This window comes from Girardinichthys multiradiatus, chromosome 21 (genome assembly GCF_021462225.1).
Source record: "Girardinichthys multiradiatus isolate DD_20200921_A chromosome 21, DD_fGirMul_XY1, whole genome shotgun sequence".
In the NCBI taxonomy this organism is placed as follows: domain Eukaryota; kingdom Metazoa; phylum Chordata; class Actinopteri; order Cyprinodontiformes; family Goodeidae; genus Girardinichthys; species Girardinichthys multiradiatus.
In genome coordinates, this window is record NC_061813.1 from 35,501,519 (window position 1) to 35,521,259 (window position 19,741).

The 19,741-nt window shown below is 38.7% G+C and overlaps 1 protein-coding gene across 2 annotated transcripts in view; it reads right to left on the bottom strand.

Annotated features, from left to right (window-relative positions):
* LOC124857612 (cadherin-18) overlaps positions 1-19,741 on the bottom strand; it is a 195,493-nt gene that overhangs the window by 130,231 nt on the left and 45,521 nt on the right. The window contains exon 2 of one of the 2 annotated variants that reach the window (XM_047348929.1): positions 14,232-14,777. The exons of the other annotated variant lie outside the window; for it this stretch is intronic. Coding sequence (XP_047204885.1) covers positions 14,232-14,462 — 231 coding nt within the window. The 5' untranslated portion in view covers positions 14,463-14,777. The remainder of the gene's footprint in view (positions 1-14,231; positions 14,778-19,741) is intronic. 2 annotated transcript variants of the gene reach the window in all.

Below are 19,741 nucleotides of genomic sequence, written 5' to 3' on the forward strand. Positions count from 1 at the left end.
TTAGCACCATTTTGCAAATATCAAAGTTCAGGTAAGGACCTCTATTCTCAAGGAAACAATACACAAGGAGATTGCTGTTTTAGCAATGCTAGCCATACTAAGATGTTTAAGGAGGTTTAAAACATCCAGTCTGTAATAATTTTGTCTTTTGTTGTAAAAATAATAGTATAACCCTGATTTACAGTCTTTCACACTGTTAGGGGATATGACCTCTGCTCCTGATATATTTTAAAATGAAAAATCACCGCAGCAAGTCTAGAAAAAACCATCTGTGTAACTAACTGCTTTTCCCTAATATAATGTAAAATAAAAATGCATTACATTTATGGTCCAGTGTATATATGTGTATATATATATATATATATATACATTTAAAATATATTTATTACCATTTATCGGGCAAAGGGAGTCAAATTCTTTGTTTGTGTCACAAACGTGGCAAAAGGTTGATTCTGATCAAATGTGCAACTTGTTTTAAGTATTTTGTTATTTAAATCCCATAATTGCTCACCCTGCCAGCTTTTGCTTAGGTGTAGCTGCTTTTGCATGCACAGGGTTTTTACAGAGGAATACACTTCTCCATAAATACACAGACTTTGGGTATAATCTTTGGCTAGTATTTTTTGAAAAGTACAGAGACAAGCAACATGCATGTCACGCTGGCTGGGTGAGCCCTCGCTCAAAAACACCAACACTAAAGCATATTTATTCTTATGTAACACATTTAGACATAAATATGTATATATCCTCAGACTTTGAAGGGCTCGGGTAATCCTCTCAAAGAACTTTTTGAGACAAGAGCCACAGCAGTGCCTGTCGGTGCTGATATTTTCTTTAAATCCCTAATTTCAAAATGCCAACGACAAGCTGATGCAGGGTATTCCTTTTTTATTGCATTTGAATACCAATAAATCAAACTCTTGTAACTGCTGTCCATATCAACTACTGAATTGTGTTTGAGATGCAAACACTTCTATTATAAAAACCAGGGCTCTAAAATGTAAAAAGGTATTTTTTGTTTACAATACAAAGCCATAAAAACTATTTCTTTCCTTACAGCTTCTTCTTTTTTTTTGTCAGACTTAAAATAGTCAAAAGATAGCCTGAATAAACACAGAGTCAGTTCTCAAACAATGATTTAATTTATCTTCACTTTGACTAGACGACTTAAAAACATTATTATTATATTGTTGTTCAGGCATTAATTTGCTAATGTGCATCAAATCCTTTCTCTGCTGCATGTGCCAAATGTTTACAAACTGATGACTAAGCATTCACCCTGAGGATCTTCTGGCAGAGAGCAAATTTCATGGTTCATTCAGTTACAGCAGATAGTCCAGGGCCTCAAGTAGCACCTTACCTGCACATTTAACTGTCAGGGATGTTTTTTGTCTTAAATGCTTTTTTTAGTTTGCCAGTTATAACCGGACACATACCTTTCAAATGTCACTTTTGTGTCTTCAGTCCACAGAATATTTTCTCAAAAATGTTGAGGATGATGAAAACAGTTTTCAGCTAATGTTAGACAGGCCTTTTTTATTTTGTTCAACAGTGGTATGCTCTCCCATAGATGCCATTTTTGCCCAGTCCCTTTCTTATTTTTTTTAAATATGAACAGTGACCTTAACTAAGGCAGGTGAGGTATGACAGTCTGAGTTATTCTGTTCTCCTGGATGAGTCATTGATGCACTGTTGGAGCAAATTTAGCCGACTGGCCACTCCTGGGAAAGTTAACCAATGTTCCATGTTTACTCCATTTTTTGAAATTTACTCTCACTGTGTTTGGTGGAATCCCAGCAACTTAGAAATAGCTTAGAAACCCTTTTCAGATGGATTGATTTTGATTTATGTTATTCTCAAATTTCTTTAGATAGGGATAAGATCTCTTTCTTTTTGAGATCGTTTAGCCTACTTTATGTTGTTAGACAGCTTCAGTTTAGATGGTTTACTTAATCCTACATGTCTTGCAATATGTAGGCTGGGGTGTGGACAGTAAGGTTCAACTCAGCTTAACAAAAAATGTGGTAAGTTCGTAATATAACATAGGGGAAATTACTTTTTCACATAATGCCACGTCGGTTTTGATAGATGTTTTACTCAAATAAAATCATCAATTGAAAGCTGCTTTTTTTTAACAGCTTTTTTTAAATGTACTTATGTTATCATTTCTGATAATAACATTTGATCTGAAACATTTAGATGTAGGCGTGTACCGATTGATCAGCCTGCTGTTCCATCAATCTGCCCCGATTTCCCTAATTTTGGGTGATCAGCCGATGTGAAACCAATCGTATCCACCTATCTATCCACTGTTCCCTTTTGCTCTGCTGTGAGAGAGGGCTGACTGACAGACCAGCCCACCAGGCCACCTCTGTATGTGCGCGATTCACAACTGTTGACAACATAAGATTGGAACATTGAAGGTGTGTTGTGACCTTATGACACTTGACAGTCTCAGTTATAAAAAAAAAATATGCATCATCTAAAATCGGAATTGGCAGGTCCGGCTTTTTAAAGATTGCTAATCTGTGATCGGCCAGAAAACTGCAATCAGTGCATCCCTATTTACATGTATAGCAAAAATAAAATAATTCTTTAAGGTAAGCAAGTAGTTATTTACAGAACTGTATATATTCAAGAAATGCAAAAAAAAAAAATAAATCAGTTTATATTACTTATATTTAAAAAGGTAGGAGCATCATGTGTCAAATTACAGATATGAATTCTGCCAACAGAGTAATATATATATCTTTTAGTCTTTTCTTCACTGTAGGTTAAAATAGATTCCATTACAAAGAACCTCTACAGTCCATCAACACCTCCATCTTGTTACCAGCAAATTACAAAAAAACATCATTTGTTACCATCAATCTCAGAGGAGAAAAGTGTGCAGCAGATGTAACCTGCTTCTATCAACAACCCTGTTGTAAACATACAATAAAACATAACAGATAAAATTTTGTTTATGGACAAAGAGAGCCAGCTGCACATTTCCAGCATTTAATCTTAGTTCAGACATAAGTACCATGCCAATTATATTATCCCTGCCAATTTGTCTGCTGAACAAATATAAGGCTGAGTGGCCACCTGCCTCTGGAGTAATCAGCCAAAAGCTTTAGGAGTTGCCACAATTCAGAGAGACATAGCAGCCATTTCAGGTGAAGTCAAGAACATTAGTTAGTTTCAAATTTAATGGAAAGTGAAAAATATCAATTTTGTTAAAAAGGGGCACATGGCACATAACATAGTCTTTAGAATCACACCAGACTTCTGGAAAAATGCTATACCAAGGGAGATACAAATGTGTTTAGGTGCCATGCTTACTGACTGTCATCTCTTTTACCCACTCCTGTTTTCATCCTTGTCCTTTCTGTTGTTCAGATCCTGATAATATATGCGAATTGTTAGAATGCATTACTGGTGAATGTCCTTTGTAATGACTTGCCTGAATTGAGTTTACAGATCCTCATAATGTATGTGTCTGCCTTGGATTGTTTGCTTTGTGGTAATTTAAAGAGGTGTTTTCTGTACTGTTGGAATGTCCATGTCTCGTTATTAGCAACTGTGCTGAAGAAAAAAAAAGGAGAACTACAATATTAGAAAAATAAAAAAATGCTGGTGAAGGCAGAATCTGAGATGAAAAACATATATTACATTGACAACGCTTTTTCTAATTGAACCTGTATTGATTTCTAATCGATTTTACATCAGTTACACCTACAGAGATCCTCGGCTTCCTGTTTGTTTTATGACCCAGCTATGAAGGGTTACAATCTCAAGCAATTTTAAAGATGCATTCGGTGGACGTTTGAAACTTTCAGCAAAGAAAAGCTCTTTTGTAGGACTGGACGGTTAAACAGTACTTCATTATAAAGCGTCCCTTAATTATACTATAGTCTAGTCCACAGTATTAGTATTACCCTCAGGTCGTCGCTACAGAGCACTGTTTACTAAAACCAGCCACCAAAGAGACAGTTTCCTTCCCCAGGCTGTTTCTCTGATGAACATGTAATAGAGTACCAAAAAACTGCATACTGAAGTTGCAAATGCACCTTTGTATATATGTATATTTAAGGACTTAAAGATATATGCATAAATATATTTAAAATATTTTTAAAAACCCAGAGAGCAAAGTGTACTGGAGTCAAATTCCTTGTTTGTATGTACAAACCTGGTAATAAAGCTGATTCTGATTACATCAGTATTTTAAAGGTTTGCAGCATAATGCAACCGTAATTTCTTAGTTTAAAGAACAAATTTGCAATGTTGTTTTTTTTTTTTTTACATTTGCAGTGAAGAATAAATACATACCATGTATGCAGTCATTGTCAATTTATTGAGTACAATCTCATGGCAGCAGTTAAATTAATTCAGGCATCTAGATGCGATGAAGATAACTTACCGAGAAACAGAATGGAAAAGAAAGGGGACGTAAATTACTGTAACCCTGATATGTTTGTTGGTGCCACATGGGCTGGACTAATTATGTCAGAAACTGCTGATCTCTTGGGGATTTTCACACTCAACCATCTCTCAGGTTTACAGAGAATGTTCTGAAAAATAAGAGATCCACTGAGCAGCAGTTGTGAAAACAAAATGCCTTGTTGATATCAGTGACTAGAGGAGAAGGGGCAGACTGGTTCACGATGACAAAAGGGCAACATTAGCTCAATTAACTTGTTGTCCATCATAACTAAAGTTCGCTTAATACCATCTCTGAATATACAACAAAACACAACTCAAAGCAAATGAGCTACAGCAGCAAAAGACCACCCCAGGTACCACTGCAATCAACTGAGAAGAGGAACTAAGGCTTTCTACACAGGCTGACCAAAGCTGGACATTGACAGAAACAATAATGCTGCCTCGTTGGAATTTAGATCGTAGGGTTAGAATTGTGTTGTGAACAATATAAGGGAGTGGTGGCCTAGTGGTCAGAACAGGAGGTTTGCGTTCCAGAGGGTACACATGGGGCTAGGTTCGTATCCCACAGATTGCTTCTCTGGGTCCCTGAGCAAGACCCTTAGCCCCAGAATGCTCCCTGGGCGCTGCACAATGGCAGCCCACTGCTCCCTATAAGGGATGGGTTAAATGCAGGAGACATTTTGTTGTAATGTGCAATGACCAATAAAGATGGTTACTATTATAAAATCATAGATCCATTCTGCCTTGTATCAATTGTTCAGACTGTTAGTTGTGTAATGATATGGGGGATATTTTCTTGGTTCACCTTTTAGGTCCCTTAGTACCACTAGAGCATTATTTAAATGTCACAGCCTGTCAGAGTATTGTTGCTAACTATGTTCATCCCTTTACGATCACAGAAAGCCCATCTTCTGACGTCTCCTTCTAGTAGCATAATGCTAAATGTCCTGAACACGACAATGGGTTCAATGTGCTCCAAAAGCCTCCACAGTCACCAGATCTCAATACAATAGAGCACCTTTGGGATATGGTGGAATTGGAGATTGTCATCATGAAAGTGAAGCCAACAAGGCTGCAACAATTGCATGGTGCAGTCATGTCAATATTGAGCAAAATATTTGAGGAATATTTTCAACACCTTCCTGAATCTAGACAACATAGAACTAAGGCAGGTCTGAGAACAAAACAAGGTCAGACCCGATACTAGCATGGTGTACCTACAACAAAACATCCAAACATGCCACATCCAGAAGTGTGCTTGTAGTTCACCCAGATGTAAGGAAAACCTTTAACAGGTTTCTACCATTGTCATCTTGATTACAGGTTTCCTGTTATATCCAGTCAGCTTTGCTTCTGGTCTATTTTCCATTCTGTGACTCAGTGCTTCCACTGCATCAGTTTAATGGGTTGTTGTTCAGCTTTTTTATCTTGTTCAACTGTTGATAAAACTGCCTTAAGGGTCTGGCTAATAGCCAATGCTTTAAGGTGCAGGGCAGAGTAGGGATGGACTTAAAGGTTTATCACAGTATTTAGTGGCATATATTGTTGGAACGCATTTGCTAAAGTGATGCATCAGTCACTGGAGTTTCCTACGCAAACACTAGCCATTACTACCACGAGAATATTACAACAAAATAACTTATAGGTACATTCTTTATGGACAGCTACACAGTTGTAACCTGTAGGTGTGAAAGGCTGGTATAAAATTTGCAGCAAAGTTTTACTGACTTTCTTCAAAACAATACCATTGCTATTTTTCAATACATATGTATACAGCATCACTAATACCTACCATTTTTAAAGGTTTGTTATTTGTGATTTTGTAAATCTTTTAATCAGGATAGGTCTACATTCTTCCCATGGATCTGAGCAACTCCTTAAAATTTCTGTGTCTTGAATCGAAAGATAGAATTAATAACCAAATAGGAGCTGACTGTGAGAATCTTGGTTTGAAGCCTGTATTCCAACATTATACCTCGGGGGCAGGTAGCAGAAGAAAGGAGAAATGAAAAGATGATGGAACATCCACCCTATGGGATGATCAGTTTCTTGGCCTCATATTTTAAAGGGGGAGGGTTTGCTGTTGATTAAATCCCAGCTCCCATACTTAACTCAAGAGGACTTAATCTATTTTTTTTCTCATGTGGGTGTGCTTGATTGTCTGATTATCACCACCTTTTGGCCATACTCCCTCCCAATCAACTCCTGTGAGCACCCCCTTCTCTTTGATTGATTTGTAACAGTCACAGCGAGCCCTGATGACGGAACGCCTGCCTAATGACCATACATCAAGAGGAAGTGATGAGGGGCGTGCTGAAGACATGCCGTTAATGCACATCACCGTGATCCGCCCCAACATTTGTCCTCTATTTTGACATCTGTGAGGAGAAATGGAAAGAGTTGTTGTTTTTACTAGCAGCAGGGAGGGAGGTTGATATATCTATTTATGGTAATGAGATATTTTGAGTCCTAGGAGCAACTCTGACTCTGTCTCTGACTGCTGCTGAAGTTTCACATACTGTAAAAATAAAACTGTCAGATTTGCATGAGAAGTTTTTAGCTCATGCCTAGTCAGCGAAGCAGAGAGCCATCGTCTCTTTTTAATTTTATACATGAAAATGACAGAGGAAAGCACTTATGAAATTATGTATACCTATGTAGGCAGCTGGCATGCTGTTTTCTGTAGTTTGTGGGTCACTGGGTGGTAAACAGCTTTGGTTGCTTGTAATTTGGTTACTTTGAGACTAATTCAAAGATACAGCCTAAATTTATATTGATTGACTGTATACTATATCAAGCAGTCCACAATCAAACAAAGGCAAAAGTTAAACATATTATGTTTGCATGTTTACTTTCTGTGTTGCAGAGTATTTATATCTTGTTTTGTCTTTTCTTTTTACCCTTTCTGTTTTAAGTCTGAGAATAAACAAATTCTAAGTAAATTCTAAGCAAATAACTTAAGTAAATTCTTGATCCTGCAAGTCAGACAGTAATTAGGTCAGGACTAAATTGAATGCAACTTTTTCTAAAAAGTGGTTAATCACAATGAATCCATGATTTAACAAGAAGGGATAATTACATTCCCACCTAGGGCCAGGTTGGTTTGAATAGCTTTTCCCCTAATAAATGAAAACTGTGTTTTGCATGTAGACAAATTACCTTTGCCTGGTAAAATCTATTTGATGATTCAAGCATTTGAGTGTCACAAATAAGCAAAAACAGAAGCAAAACTGTATGTAAGGTGCCATTGCAGCACTGGGTATTGTTATCTTTAACATTGCAACCTTTAGGCAATACTAACTAATTCCGAGTCATATGTCTTTGAGTCAGTAAGAAATTCTGCGTAATATTTCTGTATGATAGGTGTTTCCCATTCCCCCCATCGTGATTAATATTGTGCTACAGGCTGTGAAATGTTCCTTGTTATTTCATGTCACACTTCAAAACAGTCAAATTTGCAGGGACTTGTTGCATGCATTACAAGTCATAAGAGAAAAGCATTATTATGTTGAGAACGTTGCTTTGCCTATTCCTTCCCATTGTTGAGCTTTTACTACACACACGACTGTTGCCTGATTCTGTCACTGCACAATCCATTTTCAGATGCGTGAATAAAACATTCAGACACCTTTCTTTAAAGCCGTGAGTTTGTTCTGCAAATGAACACAAAATCAGACAAGGAGTATAAGTCCCAGTCCGAGCTGAAGCACCCATTCTGTCATATGTCAAATTGCGTACTGTCTTGTTTAGTAGAAGAAAGATATCCAGTGATATCTCAATGTTTTCTGCCCAAGAGCCAATTCCCTTTCTCCAAACCCTCTACCTCATCCTGCAGCTAGTTTATAACAGACGCTTCACTGCAGCACACCGTCTTTCAGGGTTTGGGTATTTGCATCATCCAAAATTACCATCCAATCTGTTCTCTGACTTCTTCAAAGTGGCATGCTGAGCTGATTGACACAAGGACATTCACACCTTCCATTGGGAGAATGGGTTGTCTACTGTCTGGTATCTGGACAAGTTCTGTCCTTTACTGAGCATTTGCGTCTCACTCATGCACGAAGCTGTCATTTCCCAAATGCGTCAGCCCCCCAGAAAGGTGTCACAAGGGATTACGAGAAGCCTAAGGGGGATTAAAGTGTTTTTGACAGACTGGCCGCTTCACTTGTTCCAAAAACTTATGTTGTATTTTTTGTTTGTGGAAGAATATTGACAAAAAGTGCACCTAAAAAACTCGAGAACCCTTAAAAAATTTGTAGAAAGCCTTAAAATAACTCTGTCTTTTATTGCAGTAGTATTACAAAAAAACAGAAAACCGGGTTCTAGCATGGAACAATGCATTCCAATGGTTTGGTGTGAAAGCACTGAACTTTTAGCTGGAAATCCACAAAGTATTTTTTCTTGGGCTTAATATGATGCGACACACAGGTCTGTTTTATCCACTCTTCAAAATGGGAAAGAGAAGAGAGCATGCCATCCAAGTAAAGCAAATATTTTGATAAACTATAAAATGGCAACAACAGCTACTTGCTTAAACGTTGCCATTTCTACAGCCAGGACAATAACAAAAATGTTTAACTGAACTGGAATTGACACAAACAATGCTGGATGAGGACCAAAATTTCTCATGTCACCAGACGTAGAGAGGAGGATTATAAGGGAGGTAAAAATAATTTACCGTTGACTCTAGCAAAGAGCAACATCTTGCGGTCTCTAAGTCTCCAAAACCACCCTTAGATGTGATCTACATGCTGCATTGCACCTGAAATATTGCAACGTGTAAAGTCTTCAATTGACTCATTCATTTTCCACAAAGCTTAAAAACTGTAGAGAAGAAACCTTTTTTAAAGAAGACTTAACCAAATGCTTCAATAATAAATAATTACCATATCTAAGTGCATTTTTGGTAAGGACCATTGGAAAGGCAGTTTATTAACAAGTTTCCTCATTTTTGCTCTTCAGTCAGGTTTTAATCCCACCACAGAACTGAAACTGCAATGGTAAGAGTTTTGAATGACATACATCTTAACAGTAAAGGAACTAAAACTACTGTGTTGGTATTATGGGATCTCAGTGCTGTGTTTTGGTTCCAATCTTACCCAGGAGACCGTGATAATCTGGGTGAACATTTACATGTCCTTCAGGGCTCCATGCTTGTGACAATTTTATCCAATATCTACATCCTCCCCCTGTTTAGCTTATGTAGTATTGCAACATCTCTTACTATATACTATGAAGGCCGATGAAATTAAATGTTATATTTTTGTCATCCCGTGACCAATGTCCACAAGAGCCACTGAGTCAGTGTATTTAATAAATCATTAAGTGGATGGGTCAATGCTTCCAATATGCAAGATTAGAGAATAATATTTAGCTAGACTCCATGAGGCTAAAGACCACAGAGCATGCAAGAAACCTAGCAAAGTTGTGGATATGGACGTTTTTTTTAAAAACCATGTTATTTCTAATTTTGTGAGATCTAGTTGCACTAGATGATCAATCTATTTTCAGGCTTTTCAAACAATTTTACCAATAATTTTGGAGAGCATTGTACCTAAATCTTCCAACTTCCAATTCATATACTGTAATGTGTGTGTGCCGATTTGACCTCTTATCAAGTTTATGTCTTAGACATCCAACTTTTGATTACCCAATTATCCGCAAAGAGGCTGTTTGTGATTCTCTGCAGTTGAGCCTTCCATTTGCTGCTTGCTAATGTCAAGAGTTTTTAATCAAGCAAAGAAACGAAGATGAAAAAAATTACAGTGAGGGCCATTTAGAGTGTATTAATCCTCCTTCTCCCTCTCTGCTGTTTTCGTCTAATTAAGGGTCATTCTGTCTCCTGGACACATTAGGACACTGCACACCCATCCCAACCCACATAATTAAATGTTTCCTTGTGTTTGCCATCTGGAGACCTCGTCTCTTTAAGCGTGCATGTGTTTGGCTCAGCCATGGATGGAAAAAAAGGTACCGAACTGCACACAGAGAACAGAAAAGACTGGTAAAATATCTGAAATCCAGGATGCACAGTATTAATCCATTTTTGTGACATCTCCCAGGAAGGAGACATTTTACAGCAGGAATCCTTGTGATGACCTAGAGCAAGCAAACTCTGTGCAGCAGCATTTCTTTGTCTTTGACCACATTTCTCCACAAGCTCCATTGGGAAGGACAAGTGTGTTAACGTCTTGATCCCGCTGGCTGAATAAAAGACTGCATCTTCGAAGAAACCATGGATCCAAAGTAAAGAATGGTCCTCTGTGTGTGTATCCAGTGACCATATCCCAGCTGAAAATAAGACTAGCTGCCAGAAACTGGTTCTCTTAAGCCCTGCAGAAAAGAATCTCAACCGAAGTTGACCTAGAGAAGAGTCGGTATCCCTAATTATGCCAACGAAAATGTTTCCCCTACACAGTCTAAAGAAGACGGCATTAAAAATAAAAGCTCAGCACACCTGACGTGTTCAAGCAAATGCTTGCCTCAGCTGATAGACTGAGAATGGCCGTCACATCTCTGTTCATACTGCTGTACTACACATGCTCTCATGTTCATCAGGACGGTTCACAGGAAGAGGATGTGTCTGGGCAGAGAACATTTGTTTAGATGTTGTTTATTTAATTGTGTTTTGATTTGCTTTTGGTGATTAACTGTTCAAGCGAATTAGGTCGCTATGCCTGATCCACCAAAGTTTGTTGTGTTTTAAATTTGCGACAAACTTTATTTCAATGAGTGGTTTAAACACTGATGATCCAGTAACATGAGCTTACTCCTCTTTATCGGCGTTTCCCCTTTCTCCCAACTCAGCCAGGGCTTGGTAATTTTGATCAAAATTGCTAACTTTATTCATATTTGCCTTTGACAGTTTATGCATATATGCACAACACATGTCATATTGATTCCTCAATAATGTTTATATTTCTTCTCATTGCTTTATTATCATCCAGGATTAGATGTTTATGTTTGTTTTGCTTTCATTAGCAGGACCTATAACAAGAGCACAGCCATACATCCATAACACACACACTTGGAACAACAGAACCCTTGAGGTAGTTTGCAGCACCAGCAGAAAACAACTAGCAAAGCTGACATAATGAAGTTCAAAGCAGCCCAACAATTTAATGTATAAATAATCACATATTTATGCAGTCAGGGCCACGGTAAGCTGGCACTTTGAATATGTTGCAAACATCCTTGTTGTTGCTTTTACTGAAGACACAATGCCTGCTCAGTTGTTTTTTGGCGCGGAAGATTTCATGGTTCATTTTTGCATCAAACACTGGAGGATTATCCATGTTTCAACAGTAAACAACATTTCTCTGTCAGCCTGACGAGGCGATATGTGATTCAATCCCCAGGTTGATTCAATAAGCACACATCTGAAGCACAAATGATGTTTGCTGTCCTTTTCTCCGACCCTTGTCCAGGCGTATCATCTTATCCTTCTTCCCTCTCTCTCTTTTTGCTTTCAAATGATAGTTGAAATACAGACATATGTTTAGCCAGAGTAGCATTCTTTTTTCTCTGGGTGCAGTTGAGGATTAGTCTGTGCCTGAGTGCCTAGAATAATGATCACTGCAGCGGAGAACCACATTTTCACATTCTAGGCGATAACGGGTAGGCAATCTGCAAGCAGAGGGTTTACCCGGTTCCCTGTAGCTTATTGTGCTTATAACAGAAAAGCCACCACCAACGGCCAATAACTGGTCTTCACCTCATATTTTTTGGACACAGAAGGATATAAGTCACTCTTAAAATGGCTCTGAAGTTATAGTGTATTGCAAAAGTATTCTTATCCCTTGACCTTTTTCACATTTTCTTATGTTATAACCACAAACTTCAGTGTATTTCATTGTGTGGCAAACAATTATACAATTGCTTAATTGTGAAGGTGAAAACATTATACATGGTTTTCAAAAGGTTTTATAAATAAAAATCTAAAAGGTCTGGCATACGCCCTTTTCTGTGAAACCCATAAACAAATTCAGGTGCAATAAATTGACTTAAAAAATCACCTAATGGGTCGCAATATTAGTTTGTGCATTAATAGTATTCCAAGTCCATTTACCCTGTTGGGTGGACTCCCACAGCAGTGGATGCCCACACCTGATACACGTTATGGTGGCCAAGATGTGTTTGTAGCACTGATAAGAAGGTGAGGGAAGAGTAAAATATGGATTTATTGCAACTGATGACGTCATCTTAATATTTTATCTCCCCACTGAATGAATTTTAAATTTCACGCAGTCCTATTCAACTGTGCAGGTTAATCTCAGGCTTACATATAAAATGCTACAAGTGATGGTACACAAACACAGCACATCATCATTAACTAATCATACCTAACACAAAGTAATGGTGGCACCACCATGCTATAGGGATGTTTTCATTGAACAGGGACAAGCAAGCTGGTTATCACAAGAAAGTGAAGAGTATGGTACAGTTGAAGATCTACGGAGAAATGTCTGTCCATCTAAACTGACGCGTCAAAAATAAACAGCTCAGGTATGAAAGTCCACTCGCAGGTCAACTATTAAATGTGCATTCCAAAAAACCTGGCCTTTATTGAACAGTGTCAGAAGGAAAAATTATTAATGAAAGAAAGCTGTAAAAAGTCCTGTTTTGAGTTTGCCAAAAGCCATGTAAGGGACACTGCAAATGTTTGGGTAAAGGTGCTTGGGTCAGATGAAACAAAACTGTATTTTTGGCCTACACGCAAAAGCACTACAGGGAAAAACTAGTTTAATGCATTTCAGTGAACATACCACACCCACCATGAAAAATGGTGGCAGCAGCATGCTATGGGCTGCTTTTCTTCAGCAGAGGCAGAAAGGCTGGTTAGTTAATGGAAAGATAGATGGAGCTAAATACAGGGCTATCCAGCAGGATGACTATTCAGCCCCAGTTACAATGGAATACTTGAGATTTAAGCATATGTGTTAAAATGGCCCAGTCAAAGTCCAGACCTAGATCCAATTGAGAGTCTAAGGCAAGACTTGAAAATGTATCTTCAAACATGCTCTCGATCTAATCTGACAAAGATTGAGGTAGTTTGCAATGAGGAGTGGGCAAAAAATTGAAAATTTTTATGTGTAAAAAAAAAAAAGGCACAAGCATTCCCCTAAAGCCTGAATCATTTTCCTTCTACTTCACAATTATGCTTTACTTTGTTGGTCAAAAAAAATTCTAATGCATTGCACTGGAGTTTGTGGTTGTAACATGAAAAATTAAGAGTTGAAGGGGTGTGTATACTTTTGTAAGGCACTATATGAGAAGCAGCTGTAATTATATTGTTCTAATTCAGCAAACAATCGAATCTTGGTTTTTCTTCCTACAGACAAACTGAATTTAACAGTTTAGTGGAAAATAAGCATGATAACGAAAGCCATTTTTACTGTCAGAATTACTGCACTATGTATAACCGGGTTTGCAAAGTGACAAAATAGAAGATGCTTCTTAAGAACTCAGAATTAAATATTTTTTGGACATTTTCAGAAAGGAACAGTTAAAGATAATATCTAAGTAATATTTTTATAAGTTAAATCTTTAAAAAACACAGACAGACGGACACACACACACACACGCAAACATACAAATAACACCCAAATTTCCACATCAGAAGATAAAAAAGCTTGCATAATGCTGACATGATAATCTAAAACAGCAGAACAGCTTGTTCCGTTTGCAACCCATTTCTCAATAAACAAGAGGAGCGAGAAAAATGCCAAGTAAGCTGTTCAAAAAGCAGGTTCCATGGGTTGGAAATAATCAATTTTTACACACTGAGTGTTCAGTGAAAATCCTACCTTTCCCACATACTGCACATCTGGTCCAATGTGTTCTTCTAAAACAAAGAATTGGTTCCAGATCCAGCCACGCTTGGGTCTGTGGTGCACCTCTGTCTCCCCGTTGGCCAGTTTGGTCTGGTTCTTGGAGGGCACTTTGGTAGGGACATGGTGGCCTGCCCCAGAGCACCTCTGGATGAAGCAGAGGCAAACCAAGAAGGGACAGAGGCAAGAGGTGGTGGGTATCCTCATGGTGGCGTGGTACTTTGTAACTGTATTCCTTTATTCCAGGGCGGCAAGGTCCTCCCGCCACTGCCGCAGCAGCCGCCTCCAACAGCCACTGCTGCAGTGGTCCAGAAAAAACGACGGTTTAAATCCAAACTAAAGTGATTATCTTCCAAGGGGATCTTCTAAGTTTCATGGTCCAAAGCCAAGGATTTGAAAAAACGCCAAGATATATCTACATTATGGAATTTTCCATACTCTGATTAGCTTTTCAAATGGAAATCAACTTCTGGGTAGTTCTCCTAGGTATAGAGGTTATTCCAGGGAGCCATTCTGGATGTCCTGGAAGAGAAAACAGAGAAACGAGAAACACAGATTAATTTGATGGATATTAAAGCCTAAATGTCTGCTAATTCTTCCAATTAAATTGCAACCCATAAATCCTTTCAGACGAAGACGCACATGTCAAACTGTCTGACTGGGAGAAAGCACAAAGGGAACGAGACACCCTGCTGCATTATCTCAGCCGTTTGTCTCATTTAACCAAGACGGAAACATATTTAGACTTAAAGAGTAACATTGCTATTTAAAAGGTTGTCTCAGCCTATATTGTTAGAGGGCAGCTTAGTGACCGATATCGCCCGATGATATCGACGTCATGAATCACAGGCATGAACCATTGGGCCTGTGCCTCAAAGCCTGACTTGACTTTATTAAAAATAACTTGACGAGGGTTTGATGTGGATGTTTTAACACGACCGAGCCACATGACAAAGATTAGTGTGTTTCTGATGCACAGTGAATAATACAGTGTGACACAAAATTCACTTTTTTACATTGGCTGTTTGTGGTTCATCATAAAACCACAAATCTCAAAGCATTTTGTAAGATTTTATGTGGTAGACCAGCACAAAGTAGTGAGTCAAAGGAAAATGCTGATGGTTTTTAAAGACTTTTGTATTTTTTTACAAATAAGAATTCAAATGTCTGGCAATTATATTCAACTCTTCTGGGTAAATACCCAGTAGAGACTCCATTTTACACTAATACACTCTTTTTGATGTACGCCTGTACCAGCTTTGCACATCTTGAAACAGAAATCTTTGGTCATGATTATTTGCAAAGTAACTCAATCTCAGACAGATTCTGTTAAAACTCTATTTTCAGGTTTGCCACTCATATACAATGTATTTAGGTAGGGACTTTGACGGTCCATTCTAAAATATAAAAATGCTTTGTCATAAACCATTGTAGCTCTAGATATATGTTTAGGATCATAGTCTTGCTCATACTAGTGCATGTCACACTATACAAATTTAATTTTTAACGAAAGTGTTTGAATGCCATCATTTGCATCAACTTCACAATTATTCCCTACTTTTTGTTGGTCTATCACATAAATGACATTAACATTTTTTGAGGTTTGTAGCAAAATGAAGACTTTTGAAAGGTACTGTAGGCGTGGTTAAAATAAGCAAGCACTATTACTATGATGAAGACATGCAGAAAATCTCTAAAAGTGTGGAGAGAAGATGTGTTTAAAATGCCAAATAAAACAAATCATTTTTAAAAAGCAAAAAAAAATTTGTAAAAAAATTCATAAAGACTACTCAAACGAACAATTGAAATTCCATCTTGGTGAGCATTCCAGACAAGCTCTGTCAGCCATTGCAAAGAATATGCATTACAAGTGCTCCAGAAAGCATTAGTGAGTAAATTGTCTGGTCTTGGAGTGGATTTCAAATGTAGATATGCTTTTTTGGTGCTGCTGAAGCATGAAATCAATCCGTTTCTCGTAAAGAAGAATGAATCATTTGACCTTGCTGTTCTGTGGTGTCGTTCAAGCTTTACCACACAAAAGTAGATTTTAGATGGAAAAATTTTGAAAACCTGCCCATCTACTTAACGCAAGGTTAAATCGTGCAATTTGTAAGCTTTTTCTGTAACTTTAGATTAGAAGGTATGGAATACTGTGTACAGCAGCAAATCAACCGTTTCATAAAATGTGAGCCCGGAGATTACTTTGGCGGAAAAACAAAAGAAAAATCTGAACCAGATATTTGACCTTTACATATAAGAGGTTTTATATATTATGTTTAATATGCCGAAGAGGTCAATACTAAATGGTAACACTCAAATCAAACTGGTCTCAGAATTCACAGACTGTCTTTAATGTAATGTATACTTTCCAACACCACATTTCCAACAGTTTAACACACAGGGCTCAGCATAGTTTTAGCCGTACTGCATAACAAATTGTGCAAAAAAAGCAGCTTAAGTGGAAAAAAAAAAAAGATATATATATATATATATATACAGGGGTTGGACAATGAAACTGAAACACCTGGTTTTAGACCACAATAATTTATTAGTATGGTGTAGGGCCTCCTTTTGCGGCCAATACAGCATCAATTCGTCTTGGGAATGACATATACAAGTCCTGCACAGTGGTCAGAGGGATTTTAAGCCATTCTTCTTGCAGGATATTGGCCAGGTCACTACGTGATACTGGTGGAAGAAAACGTTTCCTGACTCGCTCCTCCAAAACAGCCCAAAGTGGCTCAATAATATTTAGATCTGGTGACTGTGAAGGCCATGGGAGATGTTCAACTTCACTTTCATGTTCATCAAACCAATCTTTCACCAGTCTTGCTGTGTGTATTGGTGCATTGTCATCCTGATACATGGCACCGCCTTCAGGATACAATGTTTGAACCATTGGATGCACATGGTCCTCAAGAATGGTTTGGTAGTCCTTGGCAGTGACGTGCTCATCTAGCACAAGTATTGGGCGAAGGGAATGCCATGATATGGCAGCCCAAACCATCACTGATCCACCCCCATTCTTCACTCTGGGCACGCAACAGTCTGGGTAGTATGCTTTTTTGGGGCTTTACACCGTAACTCTCCCGGATGTGGGGAAAACAGTAAAGGTGGACTCATCAGAGAACAATACATGTTTCACATTGTCCACAGCCCAAGATTTGCGCTCCTTGCACCATTGAAACCAACGTTTGGCATTGGCATGAGCGACCAAAGGTTTGGTTATAGCAGCCCGGCCGTGTATATTGACCCCGTGGAGCTCCCGATGGACAGTTCTGGTGGAAACAGGAGAGTTGAGGTGCACATTTAATCCTGCCGTTATTTGGGCAGCCGTCGTTTTTTCGATACAATCCGGATTAGCACCCGAACATTTAGCCATGAAACCTCCCACACTAAAATGACAGGTGTTTCTAGTTTCATTGTCCAACCCCTGTATATACACACCCAGCTACAACCTGTTACTTCTCAGCTTGCTCCTTATACAGGTCCTTCTCAAAATATTAGCATATTGTGATAAAGTTCATTATTTTCCATAATGTCATGATGAAAATTTAACATTCATATATTTTAGATTCATTGCACACTAACTGAAATATTTCAGGTCTTTTATTGTCTTAATACAGATGATTGTGGCATACAGCTCATGAAAACCCAAAATTCCTATCTCACAAAATTAGCATATCATTAAAAGGGTCTCTAAACGAGCTATGAACCTAATCATTTGAATCAACGAGTTAACTCTAAACACCTGCAAAAGATTCCTGAGGCCTTTAAAACTCCCAGCATGGTTCATCACTCAAAACCCCAATCATGGGTAAGACTGCCGACCTGACTGCTGTCCAGAAGGCCACTATTGACACCCTCAAGCAAGAGGGTAAGACACAGAAAGAAATTTCTGAACGAATAGGCTGTTCCCAGAGTGCTGTATCAAGGCACCTCAGTGGGAAGTCTGTGGGAAGGAAAAAGTGTGGCAGAAAACGCTGCACAACGAGAAGAGGTGACCGGACCCTGGGGAAGATTGTGGAGAAGGGCCGATTCCAGACCTTGGGGGACCTGCGGAAGCAGTGGACTGAGTCTGGAGTAGAAACATCCAGAGCCACCGTGCACAGGCGTGTGCAGGAAATGGGATACAGGTGCCGCATTCCCCAGGTCAAGCCACTTTTGAACCAGAAACAGCGGCAGAAGCGCCTGACCTGGGCTACAGAGAAGCAGCACTGGACTGTTGCTCAGTGGTCCAAAGTACTTTTTTCAGATGAAAGCAAATTCTGCATGTCATTCGGAAATCAAGGTGCCAGAGTCTGGAGGAAGACTGGGAAATGCCAAAATGCCAGAAGTCCAGTGTCAAGTACCCACAGTCAGTGATGGTCTGGGGTGCCGTGTCAGCTGCTGGTGTTGGTCCACTGTGTTTTATCAAGGGCAGGGTCAATGCAGCTAGCTATCAGGAGATTTTGGAGCACTTCATGCTTCCATCTGCTGAAAAGCTTTATGGAGATGAAGATTTCATTTTTCAGCACGACCTGGCACCTGCTCACAGTGCCAAAACCACTGGTAAATGGTTTACTGACCATGGTATCACTGTGCTCAATTGGCCTGCCAACTCTCCTGACCTGAACCCCATAGAGAATCTGTGGGATATTGTGAAGAGAACGTTGAGAGACTCAAGACCCAACACTCTGGATGAGCTAAAGGCCGCTATCGAAGCATCCTGGGCCTCCATAAGACCTCAGCAGTGCCAAAGGCTGATTGCCTCCATGCCACGCCGCATTGAAGCAGTCATTTCTGCAAAAGGATTCCCGACCAAGTATTAAGTGCATAACTGTACATGATTATTTGAAGGTTGACGTTTTTTTGTATTAAAAACACTTTTCTTTTATTGGTCGGATAAAATATGAATTTTGGGTTTTCATGAGCTGTATGCCACAATCATCCGTATTAAGACCTGAAATATTTCAGTTAGTGTGCAATGAATCTAAAATATATTAATGTTAAATTTTCATCATGACATTATGGAAAATAATGAACTTTATCACAATATGCTAATATTTTGAGAAGGACCTGTAGTGGTTCAAACAAGATGGTTGATCTGAGCATTTGAAGATTTAGTAAAAAGAACAGAAACACAAAAGAGGAGGGCTGACAGAGAGTTATCCAAAGGATTATGTGACAGCCATGGCAGGGGAACAGATAAATCTTTCTACATACAATTCTTCTACATTCCTCTGCTAGGTAAACCTTGTAGTTTGATTGTGACACAATTCACTTCAGCAAAATGTGGCATGAATATATTAGCATTAATGATAGCGTATGTTAGCATATAAACACTAACAATGCTTGCTATCCCTGCCATTCCAGTATATCAGGTGTTCGCAGACTTGTCACCTTACAAACACTGGCCAGGATGTGACTCATTGTTGGAATAACTTATTATCATCACTGTTTTAAAGCAACACCAGAACTGAAAACCACTGAATACAACCACTACT